Source organism: Sinocyclocheilus anshuiensis, unplaced genomic scaffold, assembly GCF_001515605.1.
Source record: "Sinocyclocheilus anshuiensis isolate Anshui unplaced genomic scaffold, SAMN03320099.WGS_v1.1 scaffold400, whole genome shotgun sequence".
Taxonomy (NCBI): Eukaryota; Metazoa; Chordata; class Actinopteri; order Cypriniformes; family Cyprinidae; genus Sinocyclocheilus; species Sinocyclocheilus anshuiensis.
The window spans coordinates 751313-770321 of NW_015554084.1; the positions used below are offsets into that span (position 1 = coordinate 751313).

Below are 19009 nucleotides of genomic sequence, written 5' to 3' on the forward strand. Positions count from 1 at the left end.
TTGAGGTATTCGGCCAATCACAACGCACTGGATAGCTGGCCAATCAGAGCACACCTCGCTTTTCAGACCGATGAGCTTTGTAAAAATCGACACGTTTCAGAAAGGCGGGGCATAGAGGAGAAACAATAATGTACAGTATGTGGAAAATAATGTGGTTTTTTTCAACTTAAACCGCATAAACATTTCATTACACCAAATACACAAAATAATGTTCTTTTTAGCAACATCATATGACCCCTTTAAAATGTATTCCATTACAGTTACAAATTACTTCATTAAAAAAGTATTCAGTAACGTAATCCAAGTACCACAATATAAAAGTAATGTAATCCGATTACTTTTGGATTACTTCAAGTTACATATGTAAATAAAGTCAACAAAGCAATATCTAAGTATTTTTAATTTAACTATGACTTTAAAATTAAAACTAATAAAAACTATAGTAAAAGCTATTTGAAACTGTTAAAAGTCGTGTCTTGTTTCACCACCTAGATATTTCAGCCCATATATATTTTTATATAAAAGGCTATGCAGACATCTAATGGCTATACAGTTTAGTATTATTACGGTTTTATTTTTATTATTATTTTTATATTTCTTTAACATGTACAAGTAAAAATAAATATAGTTTATACACAACATTAAAAAATTTACACCATATACATATTAGTCTATTTTAAAATAAGCCTACTTGTCGAAATGTATGTGAAATGCTATGATCTTTCTTTATTTCATTGACTGGTCCATGGTGTGGGGACTCTCATGTTAATTTCTACATTTTCCAGCTCATTTTCCACTAGAAAACTTACACGTCTTCATGCATAGCTTACACTGTACAACTATGTTATTTCCTTTATACTTTTTGAAGACAAAATAACTGAAGTTTCCAGACATGAAAACGTTTTTCCCACCAGGAAGCATCGCAATTAACTGTAGCAGCATCTCATCCCGTGTTTGAGGAGAATAATTGTAGACAGGTGTTATTTGCGCACGCACCAGCAGGTGGCTCTAGTGAGTCAACACGAGTGTCAACAGAACCAGGAACTACTGAATGATGAAGCGTCGCTAAATATAGCGTTATGTCAAAAAATTAATTTATATAATTTAAATGTAATCCTGATAGTATTCCCACTTTTTACAAAATGTAACTAATCTGAATACTTTGTTTTTTGATGTAACTGTTACGGATTACAGTTACTAGATTTTAGTATCCTGATTACGTAACGCCGTTACAAGTATTCCGTTACTCCCCAACCCTGTATACGGCCCATGGCGGTTGAGTGCATTCCTTATTGTTTTCTTTGAAACCGGTTTATGGAAAAATAATGTTCTTTCCACTTCCGGATTATGGCCCCAACAGTGCTCACTGGAACATTAAGGAGTATAGAAATCCTTCTGTAACCAATCCAGTGCCATCAGTATGTTTTGCAACAATAAGGTTGCGAAGGTCTTGAGAAAGCTTTTTGCTTTTACCCATCATGAAATGTTTCTTGTGTGACACGTTGGTCATGAGACACCTTTTTATAGGCCATCATTTGAGACTGAACCAGCTAATATTAATTTCCACTGACCAGGGGCAGGATTGCTTTGTAATTACTAATAGATTTTAGCTGGTGTCTTGGCTTTCCATGCCTTTTTGCACCTCTTTACGAAATTGAGATTTATACATCATCTGTTGATAATGTATAAATTGAATGTATAATGTATAAATTGAATAATAGGACAATATTTGGTTGAGATACAACTATTTGAAATTTTGGAATCTGAAGGAGCAAAAAATCTAAATATTGAGAAAATCGCCTTTAAAGTTGTCCAAATGAAGTTCTTAGCAATGCATATTACTAATCAAAAATTAAGTTTTAATATATTTACGGTAGGAAATTTACAAAATATTTTCATGGAACATGATCTTTACTTAATATCCTAATGATTTTTGGTATAAAAGAAAAATCAATAATTTTGACCCATACAATGTATTTTTGGCTATTGCTACAAATATACCCCAGCGACTTAAGACTTATTAAATTAAACTAAGCTGTATGTCAGCTCAGACAAAATGAATGAATCTATACTAAAAACATTGACCATAATGTTTCTCTTACAGGCCTGTTGAATGACAGCACGGTGGGAATCTTCCGAAGCTGCCAGCAGTTCCGGTTGCGTCACGCCTGCATCCGCACCGCGCGCATCTCCGCCGAGGCCTTCCACCGTGCCCTCTGCCCGCACCGCCTTGTGGAGCTAGACACTTCACGGGTCAACGCCGACCTCACCATTGCCGACATCCTCCAAGGTTTATCATCCAATAAAACCTTGCAGGAGAGTCTGCAGCGGCTCGTCCTGAACGGCCTGACCATGTCTTCTCTGGAGGAGCCCAGCCGTCGCTGTTTCAGTGCCATGCAGGGGCTGCGTGCGCTCAGCGTGTCCAGCGTGGACTTCTACGACTCGGGCTTGGTGGACGTGTGCTCGCTGCCTCGCCTGGAGAGTTTGGATATCTCCAACACCTCAGTGACGAACCTGACTCCGCTCCTGGGCTTGAGGAGCAGGCTGCGCTACCTCACCATGCACCAGCTCAAGAGGCTGGAGATGACCACCGCTCAACTGCTGGCTGTGCTCAGTCAGGTCAGCTCTCCATGTGTTTAAATGCTGAGGTCACTGAGGTTATTTTTGTGTCTTTCAAGAAACAAAGGCATGTATAATTTAACGTCTCTAAAAATGTCATGTGAGGTAACTGACACTTTGCGTCAAGTATAATTACAGTATATTTCTCTTGTACCTTTTAAATATATATTTATTTAAGTAAAACGTTTTTTTTTTTACAAATATCATGATTTGTTAACTTATAAATATCATGGACGTTTTTAGGGACAAACTTGAATTAAATTTAAAATGAAACCTGAAAATACACAAATGAATGCTAATGCAAAATATTAATATATTATATAAATAATATTAAAATAAAACTGACTCAAATGCTCTTTTTACTACTGAAGTTATGCATCTTAACATGAAGCTAGTCTAAAGGCATTTAGGAAAAACTGATTAAAATCACTGCAATATTTATTATGTTGTTTTCACATCACAAAAATCATCACTAGTATATTATACATATAATACATTAACAATTCATGATATTTTTTTACAAATATGAATTATTAATTATCATTAAGTTTTTAGGGGCATTTTGCAACCTGACCTATACTTATCTTTCATAAATGTCAAATTATCTAATATTTTCAGTGATTTACTGACCTTAATACAGTCAAGAGGGTCTGAAGTAGAATTTCTTTTTGTTGCTATAGATACTGCTATATGAAAAAAATACACAGTTTCCCCAGATGGCTTGAACAGCTACATTTGGAAATCATACTAGAACGGTTGAGGTGTTGTTGTAGGGGAGTGCATTTGAATAGAAAATAAAATAATTTAAAAAGCTGAAATATTTACTTTAAATTTTTTTAATTTTGTTTTAATATTTTGTGGTTTATTAGTATATCAGTATTAAAAAATGTTACATTAAAAAAATTTGTATAACTGTAAAATTACAATACTCATTTGTCTTAATATTCAGTGATTAAACAATCAAGCTTTTAATTCTTTTTTATTTAATTATTTTATTCATATTAATAAGCAATGAAGCAGTTTAAGATGGATGGATGGATGGATCCTGATATTCCTTCCTGGTATTTTTGACTTAACCCCCAAAAAAGTGAATTTTAATAAAGAAATTGAAAATATCAAGTCATTATAGGTGCAAATTGCATTTCAAATTTATTTTAGAGTAAATGGCAGAAAATTAATTTTGACTTTTAAGAAATTTGTCTCTCTAGCCAGAAAGTTCATCATTATGCTTTTGCATGATGATATGTAATTGTATGCACATTATTTTTCTGTTTGTCCAGCTGGAGGGTTTACAGCACCTCGATATCTCAGACGATAAGCAGTTCACATCCGACGTGGCGCGGCAGCTGCTGGAGACCCCTGGCATCCTGCCCCAGCTGGTGTCTCTGGACGTGTCTGGCCGTAAGCAGGTGACCGATGCAGCGGTCAGGGCTTTCGTGGAGGCGAGACCGGGCATGACCTTCGTTGGTCTGCTGGCCACCGATGCCGGATTCTCTGACTTCCTGTCTGGAAAGGGCAGCTTAAAGGTAGGTGCTCAGACACAACAGCAAGATGTTTTGAAAAATGCAACATAATCCTGATTACCTGTTGTTTATTTTTAGATGTAGAAGGTGACTGTAAGATCATGACTTTTGTTCTGTTTTTGCAGGTGACTGGAGAGGCCAATGAGACTCAGATCTGTGAGGCGTTGAGAAGATACAGTGAGAGAGAGGGGTTTGTCAGAGAAGCTCTCTTCCACCTTTTCAGCCTCACTCATGCCATTGAGAAACCAAGACCTGACATCCTGAAGGTATGCATACTCATAAAGATTGAGTGCTGAAGCAAAGGTCACTGCGTTTCTCCATATCGATCTGCTCTCTCGATCTGCAGTTGGTAGCGTTGGGGATGAAGAATCATCCGGCCACACTGAACGTGCAGCTGGCAGCCAGTGCCTGTGTGTTCAACCTCACCAAACAGGAACTGGCCTTTGGAATGCCTGTACGACTCCTGGGGAACATCACACAGCTGCTACTCGAAGCCATGAAGACCTTCCCCAACCACCAGCAGGTGCATGAAAACAAGACTAAAACATCAGATAAAAAGCCCATCACGGCTGAAATAAAATTATAGCTGACTATAGTTAATGTATTTTTTTGCTCTTCATGTGTAACAAAAAAAATAAGTGTTATCATTGCTCTAATTTTGTTGCCAAATATTTTAAATGTTTAATGCAAAACATTATATGCACTATAAATCTAGTTTATAATAAGCAAAACATGTTTCACTAAATGAACACAAGGACGAATAACATTTACTAATTTCTTTTATTATGCATGAATGTATTGATGCTTTACAATAAAGAGCAGTTTTTGTATTTTATACTATATGTGACCCTGGACCACAAAACCAGTCATAAGGGTAAATTTTCTGAAATTGAGATTTATACATCATCTGAAAGCTGAATAAATAAGCTTTCCATTGATGTATGGTTTGTTAGGATAGGACAATATTTGGCCGAGATACAACTATTTGAAAATCTGGAATCTGAGGGTGCAAAAAAATCAAAATATTGAGAAAATCGCCTTTAAAGTTGTCCAAATTAAGTTCTTAGCAATGTATATTACTAATCAAAAATTATGTTTTGATGTATGTACAGTAGGAAATTTACAAAATATATTAATGGAACATGATCTTTACTTAATATCCTAATGATTTTTGGCATAAAAGAAAAATCAATCATTTTGACCCATACAATGTATTTTTGGCTATTGCTACAAATATACCCCAGCGACTTAAGACTGGTTTTGTGCTCCAGGGTCACAAATATTATTTAATATAGCTATGTTTATATTTTTATTTTTAAAAAAAAATTAATTTTGAATTGTTTTAGTACTGAATTCATTTATTAAAATGGACAGTTTGCACAGGGAATAAATCAACCCTACCTATTCAAACCAGTGTTAATGTTAAATAAAACAATTATTATAAAATTAAAAATGTATTTATTTATTGTATATAAGTAAATATTAAATAAAAACATTTGATATGAAACTAAATTAAGTTTAAGTTGAATACTAAAATTACTAAAACGGAAATGTAAATAAAGCTAAAAAACAAATAAAAACTTGAATTGAAATTCAAACGAAACTTGAAAATATACAAATGAACGCTAATTCAAAATATTATAATATTATATAAATAATACTAAAATAGCACTGACTCGAATGCTCTTTTCACTACTAAAGTTAAGCGTCTTAACATTGAACTAGTACAGGGGTAGGCAAGTTCGTTCCTAGAGAGCCGCAGTCCTGCAGAGTTCAGCTCCAACCCTGAAAGAAAAAAAAAAAAAACACTCACCTGCCTTTTAGCCTTAAGCCCTGTTCACACCGCCAGCGACACAGAGCGACATAATCCCATTCATTTTCAATGGAGAGCTGGCAACTTCCGGCGACACGAGCGACAGTGACCGTTGGCGACGGAATGTGGGTGTGTCAAGCGATGCGAGTCAAGCGACAAAAGTTAAGAATTCTTCAACTTTATGCAAATAAGCAGCGAATTTCGCGAGTGACAACCAATGGGAGTGAAGTCAGTGGAGAGCACGTGATTCATCTGCTGTAGTGGAGTGTTACGGGGGTAACTAGGCAACCAGTAGTGGGAACGCCCACTAGCGACATCAATTGCCAGCTACAAGCGACAAACAGCGAAAAAGTCGCTGGCGGTGTGAACGGGGTTTTAGTAATCCTGAAGACATTGATTAGCTTGTTCAGGTGTGTTTGATTAGGGTTGGAGCTGAACTCTGCAGGACTGCGGCTCTCTAGGACCGAACTTGCCTACCCCTGAACTAGTATAATGGCATTTAGGAAAAATGGATAGATAAACTGATAAAAATGGATAAACTGGAAATGCATTAAAATCTCTGCAATATTTACTATGTTGCTTTTACGTCGCAAGCAAAACCGTCACTAGTATGTTATGAATATTTCAATACTGTTCAGCTCAAATTGTTTCCCTCAGTGGATTAATAAATTAGATTGTATTTTGTAGTCAGGTCACTTTCACTTGGTAGCATGATTGTGTCAACACTTCTACAGGAAGTACACTTTTTCACACAATAAGCATTTGTTCTTCCTGAGAACATTCAACATTTTCATTTTACATTATCATTCAGTTCCCCATTATGATACATCATTTTAAGGAAAATGGAAAAGATTTTACTGTTGCCAATTATGATTTCCCCGTGAACAGTTGTTCTGTTTTTGTTTTTTCCAGCTGCAGAAGAACTGCCTGCTGTCTCTATGCAGTGATCGAATCTTGCAGGAGGTTCCCTTCAACAGGTACCACTTTTCATTTCTACTTAAAAATATTGCAATAATAAATCACTCTCTTTAGTTTTTGTCAAGCTGCTAATAATGCTCAGGTAATATCAATACATATTAGTCATTTTAAAGAAAAAGAAATCTAAATATGCATGTTATTTTCATCTGTTTTACATGACCAGTAATCATCTGTTGCTCTTTTCTTGTATTTGATTGTTGCTTTATGAAACTACTCTTCAAATGTTAGAGCTTATTACGTTTTTTGCTCACCAAGGCTGAATTGATTTTATGCAAACGGTAATAATACAGTAAAGTCAGTAATATTGTGAAACATTTTGACTGTTTTCTATTTTAATATATTTTAAAATGTAACTTATTCCTGTGATGCAAAGTTGAATTTTCAGCATCATTACTCCAGTCTTCAGTGTCACATGATCCTTCAGAAACCATTCTAATATGACGTTTTTTTTGTTGGTAATGAATAGAAAGTTTAAGTTAAGTTTAATTATAGTCTATTTTGATCTATTTAATGCATCCTTGCTGAATATAAGTATTATTAAAAAGTATTTTCAAAGTAATAATGTGGAGTATGTGAACTTTAAACTCGGAACCTTGGAAAGTGTTTCAGCCGATCAGAATGTAGAAAAACAGTTCTGTTTTGTAAATACATAAGTCAACAATTTAGACACACCTACTCATGACTGTTTACTACATTTCTAAAATAATTCAAGCCTAAAATTTTAGATGAAAAGATTATCAGATAAATTTTCAGTTCAAACTGGTAGCGTGTTGTCTTGTCGACAGATTTAAATGTCACACCGCTTTGTGAATCAATTATGACGTTTGTTTGTTCAGGTTCGAAGCTGCCAAGCTGGTCATGCAGTGGCTATGTAACCACGAGGATCAGAACATGCAGAGGATGGCCGTAGCTATTATCTCCATCCTCGCTGCCAAGGTGAGCAGCTGCAGTCTGTGGCTGAGAACAGGTTTAATGCAAAGAGGAAACATAAACTGGAGGCTCCCACAAAAAGATTCAGAACATTCTATCGCAGTGATTCATGGTGAAATGCAGTGTGACAGAACTGAGACAGATTGTCCCCGTGTCACGTTAGCTCGCTGATGTCTGCGACGGTCAGAGGAGTTTATCTGTGCTGCTGTCATGGGCTGAATTAGTGGGGTTTTTTTTTTTTATTCTTAATTAAAAGTTTCTTTAATGTTCATAACATAAAGCTCCCTTCCCATTCATTGAAAACCATCTGCGAACCAAGGCTTATTTTAAAAAATGACGTCGTCACAACTAGGGGTGGAACGGTTCAACTTACTGACGGTTCGGTTTGTATCACCGTTTTAGAGTCACGGTTTCGGTATGGTTCGGTATGTGCTATGTTTAGGCAAAAACTATACTGTCAAATGAAAATAAGAATAATCTATCTAACTACAAGCAACAGCACAAATAAATACAATAGAGTAAAGATACAAATAAAATAAACAGTGATTTTCAGTTTTTTTTTTAGGTAGGTCTAACATTAGTTTTTAGGTACAGAAATTGAATAAAGTAATGAAATGTAAAACAGCATTGCATATTTGACTGTATAAATTAAATATTAATCTTTATTAAAGTTACAAAAGCTATTCAATCAAGAGCAGTGAATGATTTCTTTGTTGTTGCTGTTTGATTAATATTAAGAAAGTGCTGTCACTTTAAGAGAATGCTCTGATCCAGTGCACTGATACAATACGTTCAGCCGGCTATGTCTGCTATAGGATACTTACCAAGACGGGCATTTTGACATAATATTTGTGTGAATTTGTCCATTTAAACAGGATACTTCAGAGAGAACTTAATATTTGCGCGCGTTCTGAAGCGCGGGTTTGCGCGCTTCGGATGAGCGCACGCACAGATCTTCTCACTGCGCATGCGAGCTCGCGTCCTCTGGCTCTTAAATGTTTAAACTGGCAAAGCTTAAAGGGGTCATATGATGCTGCTAAAAAGAAGATTATTTTGTGTATTTGGTGTAATGAAATGGGTTTATGTGGTTTAAGGTAAAAAAAAAACGCATTATTTTCCACATACTGTACATTATTGTTTCTCCTCCATGCTCAATGTTCCCTCTCGCACAAATCTTCTCACTGTGCGTGCGAGCTTGCGTCCTCTGGCTCTTAAATGTTTAAACTGGCAAAGCTTAAATGAGTTTAGCTTAAACACAGATATCAGCGTGTGCTGTTCAGGTCTCACCTGTGTGCGTTCGCTACCAGCACCCAGGTGATCATGACGGAATAAATGCTCATATTCCAGCATACGGCATTCGCATTGAACAAGAGTGAATGGTTTGTCCACGTTTTTTTTTTTTTTTTTCCTCATTGCTGTTGTAATGTATTGAGAAGCCAGAATGCACATCCATCAACAGAAACATTTATTAGCCGAACCCTGTTTATTTGACGTATTATTTATATCAAACCGTATTACAGATGCGTTGTCAGATTTAAGTTGAACCGCGGTCCTAGCGCGTGCCGAACCGTGTGTGGAGAACTGTACGGTTTGATTTTTTTCCGCGAACCGTTCCACCCCTAGTCACAACCGTGAAACTGTGTCCCAAATGAAGCACTAGGTACTCAACCATGTAGTGTATGAATTTTATAAGGTTATTTTGTCATTAATAATCAGAGTCTGATAGCCCTTCCCCTTCGCAACGTAATTAAAGCTGTGACAGTTGAGTGCATTAAGTGTCCAACATTCCACACTTAGTTTTTCGGTTATTTAAGTGCATCATCCGGGTATTTAAAGTGCACTTTTTCTTTTTGGAGGTTTCCGTGTGAACGTACTACTCGCACTATTTATGCTACTAAACATATTGGAATAGTGCATAAGTACACGATTTGGGAAGCACCTTGAGTCTATCAGCATATAATCTACAGTTATACATGGATTATATGATTATACATTATATATATTATAGATTGTACATTTATACATGCATGCCCCCGATCCAAGTCATTTAATAAATGCCGATACCAGGTCCCGATACTTGAATATCCCAATACTTGTATATTCCTAGTGTTTGATGCACAATTCAGGTACATTAACGTTTTAAAATCAATCCAATGTATACAGAGTTGTGCAGATGTAACGGAGGCCAGCGAGTAGGTGCTGTGCAGGTAAACCTCACTCCCCTGATCTCAAGAGACGCACTAGTGACTGATGCTAGAGACTACAGTCTTCAGCCTCCTTGTTAGTGCGTCCGCCTCCCATGCCGGAGACCCGGGTTCGAGACCCACTCGGAACGAAGAAGAGAGGGGTTACACAGAGAGTAAAATAATGTGTGCGAGTGTTTACATATATAAGATACACTCTCTATGTATATATTTGCCCATACTGTATAAAGACATTGGTAGAAAATAGGATTACTGATGTAAACGTCCTGTATTTTATATATACAAAAATCAGAAAAATTGCAACATAAATAGCTAATAGTGGAGATATGGTTAGAAAGCATGAAGCTCGCAGTGTCAGAATGCAGGGCTCTACGCTTACTTTTCTTTTTAGGAGCACTTGTGCTCCTAACTTAAATTTAGGAGCACGTTCAAAATCTTAGGAGCACCTTCTAATCAATAATCCAAAATTTTATAAAAAAAATTAGCCTTCCCATTACGAGGTGATATTTGACTCCTTAAAGTGATTTACAGTGGAATTTTGTTTTTACCTTTGTAATGGCATTTTTCTAACTTTATTAAAAGTATGTCATCTTTTGTCAAATTCTTTAAAAATTAGATTTAATAAGCTTTTTAAAAATTGCAATTAAAACGACAGAATAAGAACAAGTAGAATAAGAAACATAAGTTACCAATCAAATGAAATCAGTATTAACAAAATTAATTTGTAGAGGTGGCACAGAAAAACACAAAAGTGGCTTGGTGTACTTTCAGACATTTAATGAGGCTCAGAAGTGGAATGAGTGCATAAATCAGTATCACATTTACAAACTCCCTTAACAATCATTAAAAGCTGTCACTTATCTTAGTTCATCGCGATCTCACATTTATAATCAACGAAGCTCTCTACACTGCGCAATGAATCTCTTATTTACACCGTCTACAGTTTGCTTATGAAAGGATTCGTGTGATATGTCTGTGATACATTACTCAACGCTGCAAAAACACCTAGAAACCTTTGAAGCTCCCCTGAGCACAATCACAAATATGATGATGATCGGGTCTGTCTAAAAAAAATTCAGTCGCACACAGTAGTTTTCAGTCGCAAATGCGACTGAAATGGTCGCACTGTAGAGCCCTGGAATGTCAGTCTGTCAGTCAAATCCAAAGCAAGATGCAACACGTTATGGCAACGACGTCTCAGATAGTCTGACTGCAGATTAAGTAAACTATAAATGAATGAGTGATCGTTACAAAAGTGCGCGTCAAATACACTGAAAACGGAAGCTCACGCATTTCTTCTTCTTTTGGTATTAATGGCAGCTGAACACGCACATTTGAGCGTCTTCTTTTCCTTTTAATGATGGTTGGAAAATCTAATGGAAGGCGAATACTGCACGACACCGCCATTACAGCTGACATAAAATAAGGATCGGGCTGAGGAGAGCCGATAACGATTAGTTAAAAAAAAAAGTTTGATCGGCCCCGATCCAGCTCTTTGAGATTGGCTTGGGACATCCCTAATATCAATGCCCTTTTATTACTCTTGCTACTTATTTCACATGCAGAGAGGTTAGCCAGTCATCAACGGGCACACTTACATATAGAAGCCTTAAAAGTACAGAGGCGAGCTTTGTCTGAATGCGAAATAGCTGTGTGAAACGACACAATCACATGCAAAACATATCAGATGTTTATTATACATGGTGGAAAGGCCCCTAAAATAATTGTCACCCCCTAGTGGCAGTCACACAGCATAGGTAGTTAATCTCTGTTTATTTATATGATATGAATGAAAACTGAATGTATGAATCTGTCCACAAAAAGCTAATTATCGCAGTATGTTTAAAAGAAAAGCATAGCAGGTTTTCTAGGGTCCTACTTGCACTTAACACTTCATGTGTTTTCTTTGATCGGGTGGCTATTAATAGCCCCTTTCACACAGCAATCTCGGTAAATTACCGTAAAATTACCAGAATGACTTTACCGGTAAATACATAAATATGCTGTTCACACAAGCAATGGCGTTCTGGCTTTTTACCGGTAAGAGATAATTCACACATCAGCACCAAATTACCAGTAAATTCTGTGATGTCAGTCGTCGGAAATTATCTTTAAAAGCTGCGCCGTTGTCTTCATTCGCCCGCATGAGGAGAAGCGCTTTAGTTTCACTATCTGTCCAATTTGAAAACATTTTTAAAGTCTGAGTGACAGGCATAAGGGATCAAACAGAATGCGTTTTTGCTCTTATAAGCACGAGACACGCGTAGTATCCACCTGCAGAGCCTCAGCGCTGATGAACGGAACAGAAGGCTGGGTCTCAAGCGTGACACGTTGAAAAAGCTGCTAGACGTGCCGCAGTGGTCAAAGATGTCCATCTAGCGCATATTTACATAGAAAGACTAATAAAAAGCAGCAGAGCTTACTGTAAACAGCTCAGAGTAATCACGTCATCTCCATAAGAACTTCATGATTGGCCCAAAGCAGACTTCATTCGTCAGTGTGTTCTGACTTTGTACATATGTACTCCTCAGATAGCTCCATATACTACAATGCCACACAATTGTGACATCACATCAGCAGACCACAATTAAAGGGATAGTTCACCCAAATATAAATTCTGTCATGATTTACTCACCCTCAAGTTGTTCCAAACTAAAAGAAAGTCAGTCATAAATGTCTGGAACAACTTGAGGGGTGAGTAAGAGTTTTTCTTTTGTTAAACACAAAAGAAGATATTTTGAATGATATTTTGGAATGTCCGTAACCAAACAGTTGACTGTAGCCATTGACTTCCATAGTATTTTTTTTCTTCCATGATCTAACTTGGCTCTTTGTGTGTGTTTTTTTAATAGTTGTCCACTGAGCAAACTGCACAATTAGGAGCCGAGCTTTTTATTGTAAAGGTAAGTTGTTGTTTTTTTCCTCTCAAATTTAACATTTAACATTTGTAACACTTGAATGGAAGGAATAGTGGATACTTATCTCTCTCTCACTCTTCACATCATAGCAACTCCTGCACATTGTGCGGCAGAAAACATGTCAGAGTATCGTGGATGCCACGTTGAAGTTCACACTCAGTGCTCTGTGGAACCTCACAGATGAATCTCCTACCACCTGCAGACACTTCATAGAGAACCAGGGACTAGAGCTCTTCATCAAAGTACTCGAGGTAAACACCTTTTTATGGAATTTTCGGAAGAACGCAACAGTAATTTGTTAAAAACCTGCCTTGAATTCTCATCTCAAAATGTCTCTTTTTCCAGTCCTTTCCATCAGAGTCATCCATTCAACAGAAGGTCCTGGGTTTACTGGTAAGAAACAATCTATACAGTGGGGGTCAAAGGTTCACACTGGAAATGTGGGATTCAAAAACTGATTTAAACCTTAAAATAAGTTATTTTTATTAGTTTTAATTTAGCTCACATAAACACGCACACACATCTCAAGAATGCAAACCTTCTGTTAGACCAGGGGTGCCCAAACTCGGTCCTGGAGGGCCGGTGTCCTGCAGAGTTTAGCTCCAACTTGGCTTAACACACCTGCCTGGAAGTTTCTAGTATGCCTAGTAAGACCTTGTTTAGCTGGTGCATGTATGTTTAATTAGGGTTGGAGCTAAACTCTGCAGGACTCTGGCCCTCCAGCGACACCGGCCCTCCAGGACCGAGGTTAGGCACCCCTGTGTTAGACTGTCTCACAAATGAATTAGGTTGAATAGCTGTCAGCTGTTAACACAATTAGATAATACCAATTTAGGTCAACCAATTACCTTAATTTTGTTCAGTCTGTGGTGTAAAAAGGTCGCATTAGCAATTAAACAAAAAACACTTAAGCAAAACATGGTCAGGTCAAAGTGTCATAATTTTTGATGCCAAATTTTTATCAGTTTTACTGGTAGTCCACTCTATGACAAATTGGTGTCTGAATCATTTTTGGTTTGACTGTATATATAAACTTTTATTCAGCAAGGATTGATAAATTGACCAAAGGTGACAAAGATGTTTCCTTAAAGATGCTGTTCTATTGAACTTTGTACTCAAAGAATTATTAACAAAAAATGTATCACATTTTCCAAAAAAAAAAAAATTAAGCAGCACAACTGATTTCAACATTGATAATAAGAAATGTTTCTTGAGCATCAAAATGAGCATATTAGAATGATTTCTGAAGTGACACAGAAGACTGGAGTAATGATGCTGAAAATTCAGCTTTGCGTCAGAAATAAATTGCATATTAAAATGTATTTATATTATATTTCATAATATTACTGTTATATTGGATTTTTGATCAATTATATGTAGCCTTGGTGTGCATAAGAGACTTTTTTTTTTTTTAAACCCCAAAACGTTCGAACACTTGTGTGTGTGCATGCGTAACATTCTTTAGAAGCATATGTAACCCATCAAATAGAAGCATTTTTTGTATCAAGCCTCTAATAATTCTGTACTGGTTATGCACTGGAGAGAGAAATACATATTGCAATGTTGTGCTCTGGTGAAATTGAATTGAGGTGAGTGATTCTGAAGCTGTGGGCAGCACTGATAAAAACGCCTTCTCGTGTCAAAGGAAGCACTGCTGAGGGATTATGCTAATAGTTTCCCTTAGTTAGAAAGTATAATGAGACTATTTCGCTTTGCATTCAGTTGTATTTTTGGAGCTGTGGTCCCCTGTGCTGTTGTTGTCCTTTCTCTATCTTGTCTAGTTCTGAATGTGTTGTGTGATTGTTTCCTTTGTATTCAGAACAACATCGCTGAGGTGGGGGAGTTGCACGGTGAGCTGATGGTTCAGAGTTTTCTGGATCACATCCGCTCTCTGCTGCACAGTCCAGGGGTGGAGGTCAGTTATTTTGCCGCAGGCATCTTGGCACACCTCACCTCACGGGGCGAGAAGGTGTGGACCCTCGACCTGTCACTCAGGACCACGCTGCTGGAGCAACTGGTGCGTGCTTGCGCAAACACAAGTATAAATTGTTTGGGTATTATTGCACCTGAGGCCTGAGTAAATGGTTTAATCATTATGTATCTCTCCCAGCATTCGGCGATTCTGAAGTGGCCAACGCCGGAATGTGAGATGGTAGCGTACAGGTGAGAAATGACAAGAAACATGCTTCACTGAATGTGAAGCAAAAACAGTGTCGAGTACTATTATTGTTAAAATGTCGATAAATTATTAAAGCTTTGAATTCAATTGATTAGACACCCTTTTTAATGATCAAACTTTATTTAAACCATTAAAACAGTGCCCTAAAAAAAATTTAACCTGAGAATTTGGGGAAAAAATCAAATTAGTTCATTGGGCTCTTAAATCCTCAAACTTTTATTGAGTTTGGGCTTAAAATCTATTTTTTTTTTATATAAAAATATATTGTAAGATAAACATGAATTATGATTTTTTTTTAATGGAACCACAGGAATAAAGTTAATAATGCATGAGCTATTTTTTCCTATTTATTTTATGACATGAAACAATTTTTACTTTAATGTACAAAATGTCTAAAAAGTACAGATTTATTTTAATTTTTTTTATAAATAAACATTTAATATATGCAGTTAAATTTGTAAAATGCATAAAATGTTTATTAAAAATAAATGACAACAAGGTAACAACAAGTTTGCAATTAACTTTAAAGTTGTTAACTAAAACATTGACAGTACTGGTTGTGTTGAGCAGTGTTATTTTTGCATTATTACAAATAATTTTGTATAATATGATTAATTATATGTTCAGTTTTCATTTTCATTTCTTAATTTAAAAATTCAGTTTAAGAAACTAAAATGAATGTGTGCCTTTTCCCTTTTTTTAATTTATTTTGTTTTAATTATTGTTTCCATTTAGTTTTTTTTCCATTTATTTAATTTTTTTTCTGTTATTACACTTGTTTTTCATATTCTAATTTTCAGTTTACGTGTTTCATCTAATATGTACTGTATGTTTTATTTCAGGTTTATTTCCATTTAAAACAAAAACTAAATAGTTTTAGTTAACAACACTTGACATGACACTGGTGTTCAGTCACATTAAGGGGGTCTTGCTTTTGGTTTAATGCTTGTGTAGACCCCTCTTCTACTTTGCCATTCATGCACTAGAAAGAAAATGATTTATAGTATTATAAAGAAATAAAGTGTTTAGTGTACATCTCTGTTTGTCTTTTCCAGGTCGTTCAACCCTTTCTTCCCTTTACTGGAGTGCTTCCAGACCCCAGGAGTCCAGCTGTGGGCCGCATGGGCCATGCAGCACGTCTGCAGCAAAAATGGTGAGATCAGCACTATAAACCCAACACTTCTGAGCCCAGAGACTTTGTGTTGTTAATTTTATTTCCTGTACTGCCTACATGAATGCAGCGGGGCGGTACTGCAGCATGTTACTGGAGGAGGGAGGACAGCAGCAGCTAGAGGCAGTGAGGTCATATCCCAAAACCCACGGCGACGTGCGGCGATTGGCCGAAAGCATCCTAGACAGTTTACATCGCCACAGAGCGCGCACAGGATACACAGAGCCACCCAAAATACACATGCATAGAGGTACGTTTCCACAAAAGAACCAAAGTCAAGTTCCTTTTACATTTTAAAGGGATAGTTCACCCAAAAATGAAAATTCTGTTATTAATTACTCACCCTCATGTCGTTCTAAACACGTAAGACCTTCTTTTATTTTCGGAACACAAATTAAGATATGTTTGATGAATTCCAAGAGCTCTCTGACCCTCCATAGACAGCTAGGATCCTAACGAAACGTAGCAACGACATCAGTAAAATAGTCCATGTGACATCAGGGGTTCGACCGTAATTTTACGAAGCTACGAGAATACTTCTTGTGCGCAAAGAAAATAATAACATAATTTATTCAACAATTCTTCTCCCCGAGTTACCGTTTTCCGCCATTTTGGAGAGTACCCCAGAATGTAATCAGCGCTGATTATTTTCTTTGCGCACAAGAAGTATTCTCGTAGCTTCGTAAAATTACACGATTACTGATGTCACATGGACTATTTTAACCATGTCCTTGCTACGTTTCTGTGCATTGATCGTGGTAATATCCTTGCTGCCTATGGAGGGTCAGAGAGCTCTCAAATTCCATCAAAAATATCTTAATTTGTGTTCCGAAGATGAACGAAGGTCTTACGGGTTTAGAACGACATGAGGGTGAGTAATTAATGACAGAATTTTCATTTTTGGGTGAACTATCCCTTTAAGGGATTTTACCTTCGAATTGCATTTCAAAACTTCACTTTCTAAAGTTTAAATGTTCAATTTTAGGTCTAACGTGAGATTTTAATTCCACATTTCTTTTTGTTTTCCAGAGAAAAACCTTCCATGACACAATTAGTGGTCTCTGGATAGGATGCCTCAAAAAACTGGAAGCTTTTTGTATGTGTTTGTGTTCACTTGTGCCCATCCGTATGACAATGATGCTCTGCTGCTCTTCCTGTTAGGAGGAACGTGCGGATGCGTTACTTTGCATATGTTTGCACACGATGGAATCCGTTATTTATTTGACGTAAGAATTAAGTCTCCGTTATCTGAGGAAATGTTTATTTAGATGCGCAGCAGCAAAACGTGGGAAGTATGTGAGAGTTTATATGTGTGTATTAAGAGCATGTGCATCAGATTGCTATGTATGCATATTCAGATTTGGATGTAACTCCATAGGAAATTTCGTTTATATGGCAGATTTCTGTCCTGTTGGGCATAAAATGCAATAATACAAAAAAGACAACAACAGAGTTGTTGTTACATGGAAATACATGAACTGTTTGGTAACATTAAGAGTGGAATATGTTAAATTGCATCTATGAGAGAGAAAAAAGTGTGTACTTCAACAGCATGAGAGCTTTAGGGATGAAATATATTTTTATAGACTGTATATCAACCGTGGCAGATGACAGTGTTTATGATGTTGTGTTGCACGCAAAGTATTATGATCCAGATTTGAGTTTGTTTCAAAAATGGTACTGGACTGGACACTCAGATGAAAGATTCCTCAAGAACCCAGAGCTCTTCAGAAGCAAACGAAACGGGTGGAGATGAATAAAAATAAAGCTTTTGCCTTTGCTGGAAAGCAGGAACGCATCAATAAATGGATTGCCTTGTAAACCACGTTGAGAAATCAAGCATGTAGACATAAAAACGGACGCAGATCAACGGCACCTTGTAAAAAAAGTCAAGAGGAAGGACTTTGTTCTCATCATGGCAACTTTGGAGCGCTGGGGATTTGCCAAACGTCATTGGATTTGCCTTCTTGCTAAACATACTTGCATTGAACTTGAAGTTTGATTTAATTTAACACTAATGAAGCTGTTAAACAGCAGGTTCAACTTGTCTTGTTTGAAATTGCAATTAAAAAAAATGATACTCCATTTTGTTCCAGTGATCTACAGAAGCTTTTTTCTGTTCATAAATGTTTAATTTCCCTTGATGTGTATGCTTCTTTTCGCAGCATGGATTTGGTTTTCTGTTCATAACTGGGCCATGTATTATGATGAGATGCTCCAGCAAATGTGCTTTGTTCCAGAAAATCTTATTGTGTCATGCAGCTGTTCTTGCACATTGCATGAAATAGTATTTGTTATCATTTCTACTGTAATTCTAATTTCGTCTGGCAACTTTGGCCAGGTTTACAGACCTGAGATACTTCACAACATATCCGTTTTTGGATTCAGTTTCGACATTAACAAATATTGATGTTAAATTTAGTCTGCCACTATAAATGGACCAAATGAGTTCACTGAACTTTACAGGCCAAGCATGGAGACTCTCATCACGTACATGAAAAATGAACATGACAAAGTCCTTTTTAAATTATTTGTGGTGGTTATTTTTAGGCATTACAAAGCTCCGATTTCAAAGGAAATTGAAATCCAACACTGGTTACAGTGTAGTAACATAAGTACAGCATGTTCAACATGTTTGTACTGTAGTACATGTGGATTTGAAACATGTTGTGCA

The 19009-nt window shown here is 36.6% G+C and overlaps 1 protein-coding gene across 1 annotated transcript in view; it reads left to right on the plus strand.

The window, feature by feature from the left end:
• The window catches only part of LOC107669142 (protein zyg-11 homolog), a 24997-nt gene extending 6065 nt beyond the window's left edge, over positions 1-18932 (plus strand). The window contains exons 3-16 of the mRNA XM_016461264.1: positions 2105-2619; positions 3900-4145; positions 4268-4408; positions 4489-4665; positions 6868-6932; positions 7770-7869; positions 12920-12970; positions 13075-13236; positions 13331-13378; positions 14805-15002; positions 15096-15148; positions 16220-16317; positions 16406-16585; positions 17365-18932. Coding sequence (XP_016316750.1) covers positions 2105-2619; positions 3900-4145; positions 4268-4408; positions 4489-4665; positions 6868-6932; positions 7770-7869; positions 12920-12970; positions 13075-13236; positions 13331-13378; positions 14805-15002; positions 15096-15148; positions 16220-16317; positions 16406-16585; positions 17365-17381 — 2051 coding nt within the window. The 3' untranslated portion in view covers positions 17382-18932. The remainder of the gene's footprint in view (positions 1-2104; positions 2620-3899; positions 4146-4267; positions 4409-4488; positions 4666-6867; positions 6933-7769; positions 7870-12919; positions 12971-13074; positions 13237-13330; positions 13379-14804; positions 15003-15095; positions 15149-16219; positions 16318-16405; positions 16586-17364) is intronic.
• Positions 18933-19009: the final 77 nt, after the last annotated feature.